This window comes from Fopius arisanus, unplaced genomic scaffold (assembly GCF_000806365.1).
Source record: "Fopius arisanus strain USDA-PBARC FA_bdor unplaced genomic scaffold, ASM80636v1 scaffold00001, whole genome shotgun sequence".
In the NCBI taxonomy this organism is placed as follows: Eukaryota; Metazoa; Arthropoda; class Insecta; order Hymenoptera; family Braconidae; genus Fopius; species Fopius arisanus.
This window is the reverse complement of record NW_011887740.1, coordinates 3,849,495-3,852,123: the sequence shown is the minus strand read 5'-3', so window position 1 is coordinate 3,852,123 and position 2,629 is coordinate 3,849,495. Positions and strand designations below refer to the sequence as shown.

The 2,629-nt window shown below is 36.7% G+C and overlaps 1 protein-coding gene across 1 annotated transcript; it reads right to left on the bottom strand.

The window, feature by feature from the left end:
- Window positions 1–481: 481 nt before the first annotated feature.
- LOC105263320 (kunitz-type serine protease inhibitor vestiginin-2) lies at window positions 482–1,222 on the bottom strand. The gene is made up of 2 exons (XM_011299457.1): window positions 1,100–1,222; window positions 482–806 (listed from the first exon to the last, which is right to left on the bottom strand). The coding sequence occupies exons 1-2, from the start codon at window positions 1,176–1,178 to the stop codon at window positions 541–543; spliced, it is 345 nt and encodes a 114-aa protein (XP_011297759.1). The 5' UTR covers window positions 1,179–1,222; the 3' UTR covers window positions 482–540.
- Window positions 1,223–2,629: the final 1,407 nt, after the last annotated feature.

Here is a 2,629-nt window from a genome sequence, read left to right as displayed (position 1 = left end):
ATTCAACTTTGTTCCTGTGGTACATCACCAAGGCCAACTGTCGAATACTCCAGTCAAAGCATACTCACTTTGCCTCTGGAATTGCGTTAGTTTGTTCATCCCTTCTTGTTTTGCAATAGTTGTATCATTCTGGTCTAGTGATACTCGATTTTCATTGTCGAGGAACAAGCCAGTACTGGCACCGTACCACAGTGAAATAAAATAAACGATTCAGAACTTTTTTTTTTATAAATTCTACAATCTCCCAATTCACGAAATTTGTAATTCGGTATGGTATACATATATCACTCAAACTACAAATTTTTTTCAACATCAAAGGAGGGAATTCATTTATCGATCCACATTCTTGTGTCGTAACAGGAAAAGATTGGATAGGATTTGGCAAAAGTCAGGGTTTTAAAAAATTAAGTTTTCAACTGAACAAGATGATGGAATGTGAATTGAAATAATTTCTGTATTTTTGATTAATACTCATCTATGGACAATCAGTTATTTGTTATCTTCGTGAACATGTGGATTGCAAAACGGTTTCATCTGAGTTTAATCATCCAGGCAGCCGTACTTTTGAAGCAATTCTCTTCGATTCATATAAAATCTAGACGGATTCCAGAGCCGCGAACAGATCCTCACTTCCAAGGGTTGGCACTTTCTTCTGCAAGCCTCTTGCGATGAAAAATGATTTTCTGCTGGATTATAACAGCCTCCACCATGGAATGGAACACAGGTCTCTTCCTCCTGATCAAAACGCCAACCAATCGCCAACGACATACATTGCCGGAGAGGTTCAGGAAGCAGGCATACTGGATCTTCAAGGCAAAAAGTAAATTTTGTAATTCATGAACATAATAAATCAATTCAGCAGCGGAGAATTATTTCGGAAATATCTCTGGAATCAATTGATATTTTCATGACAAAACGTTATTTCTCTCTATATCAATTAGTTCTGTAAAGGTTTCAACAAAAAATCAATTATTCCTCCTGCTTTCGAAAGCATTTCCGAGAGCTCACCGAAAATTTAATTCATCTCATTTAACCGCTTCCCAATGAGACGAATTATCACTCTCCTTTAATAATCAATATAGAAAAATATGATGCTTACCACGACGTATAACTGCTGATGTTTCCTTCGGAACATTGCTCAATGCAATAATTAGAAGTACAATAAGCGCCTGCTTCATCTTGTATCTTTTAAATTCTCTGTGACTTTATGACGACTAGTTCCAACGAGTCCCAAAGTTGTACTAACAAAAATCGTCTGCCACTATTTATAGGCACCAATAAGGCAACAACTGTTGTACATAGTGTCAAAAATTAGAAACGTTAAAATTCAAACCGCAATAACCATTAAATATCATTAATATCGCATTGGCTGACGTCCATACATACATCTGAGGAAACATTATTATCTAAATTGTTTGCTGCGAGGAGTACAAAATTATTAGACATCCTTATCTTAATCCATTGAATGACGGCCTATTATCTATAGTAATTGGAATATTAATTAAGTGTATTGTATATACAGGAATGCCACTTGGGCTTGACGGAATATTTTCACCTAATGGACAACTGTCGTTAATGTTTCCAAAATAATTGCTGCATCTCGTCAATTCAATTCCCAATGTAATTCAGATATTAATAAACCGCTCCAGCCCAAAAAAAAAAAAACCATTGCCAACGAAAAATAGCTCTTACTCTGAAAAACAATTCTCGAAGAAAACAGGTGGCGACTGGTTCACCTTGAGGCTGAAAAAATTACACCTGTCGACAGTGGTTAAGAAAAAAAAAAGCACCCTTTTCCATTCATCCTCCATTTTCTTTATTAAGCCCTCAGTCCCCCGAAAAGGTTTCACTCAGAGTTACTGGGTAAAATAAACTGAAACGACATTTGACGACACTTTAACTTGGCAGAATGTACATCAGGCGAGCAGCCGCGTGTAAATACGTACCAGATAATAAAAAAAGAAGTGAGCAACAAAAATACAGTAATAATAATTCTGGACTGAAGCTCGTTTGCGCATCAGTTGTTTCTCGCACCCTCTGGAGCACTGACAAGACGAGTTAATTGCCCGTGAAATCAAGAATGTTTTAGCCCGCGTTACAATTTATCGTCGGTAGTCTGGAATACGAGGGTACAAAGGGACTTGTACTTTTTTACATTACATCCTTTTTTTCACCTTTTTCAGGTGTATATTTTTTTTTTCATTCACCCTGGCCACATCATCACCGACAAATTAACGGCTTAAGTAATGGTCGGTATCATTACGAGGGGAACGGAAGAATGAAGGTGAAAAAAAATGTACAGGAGAGGAGTATCAAAGAGAAAGTCAGAGTTGCACCGGAACGTTTTGTAGGTGGAAAAATGTATTGGGCTCCAGCAATTACAGCTTGTACACTGAAGGATCAGTGGCACGTACACTGTAAAAAAATGTTGAGTTATTTTCTTACTGATTGTGCCACTAAAGTTCGGAGGTTTCACCACTTTCAGGCTAAATTCAACTTTGACTTCACTTCAATTCTCAATGGAATGAGAAAAAAATTATATGAATCTTCACTTTCTACATTCATTTCAATCATTCGGATTTTTCTTCATCTTCCCGAACTCATTGATTTGGAAAAATTAATGAAATCA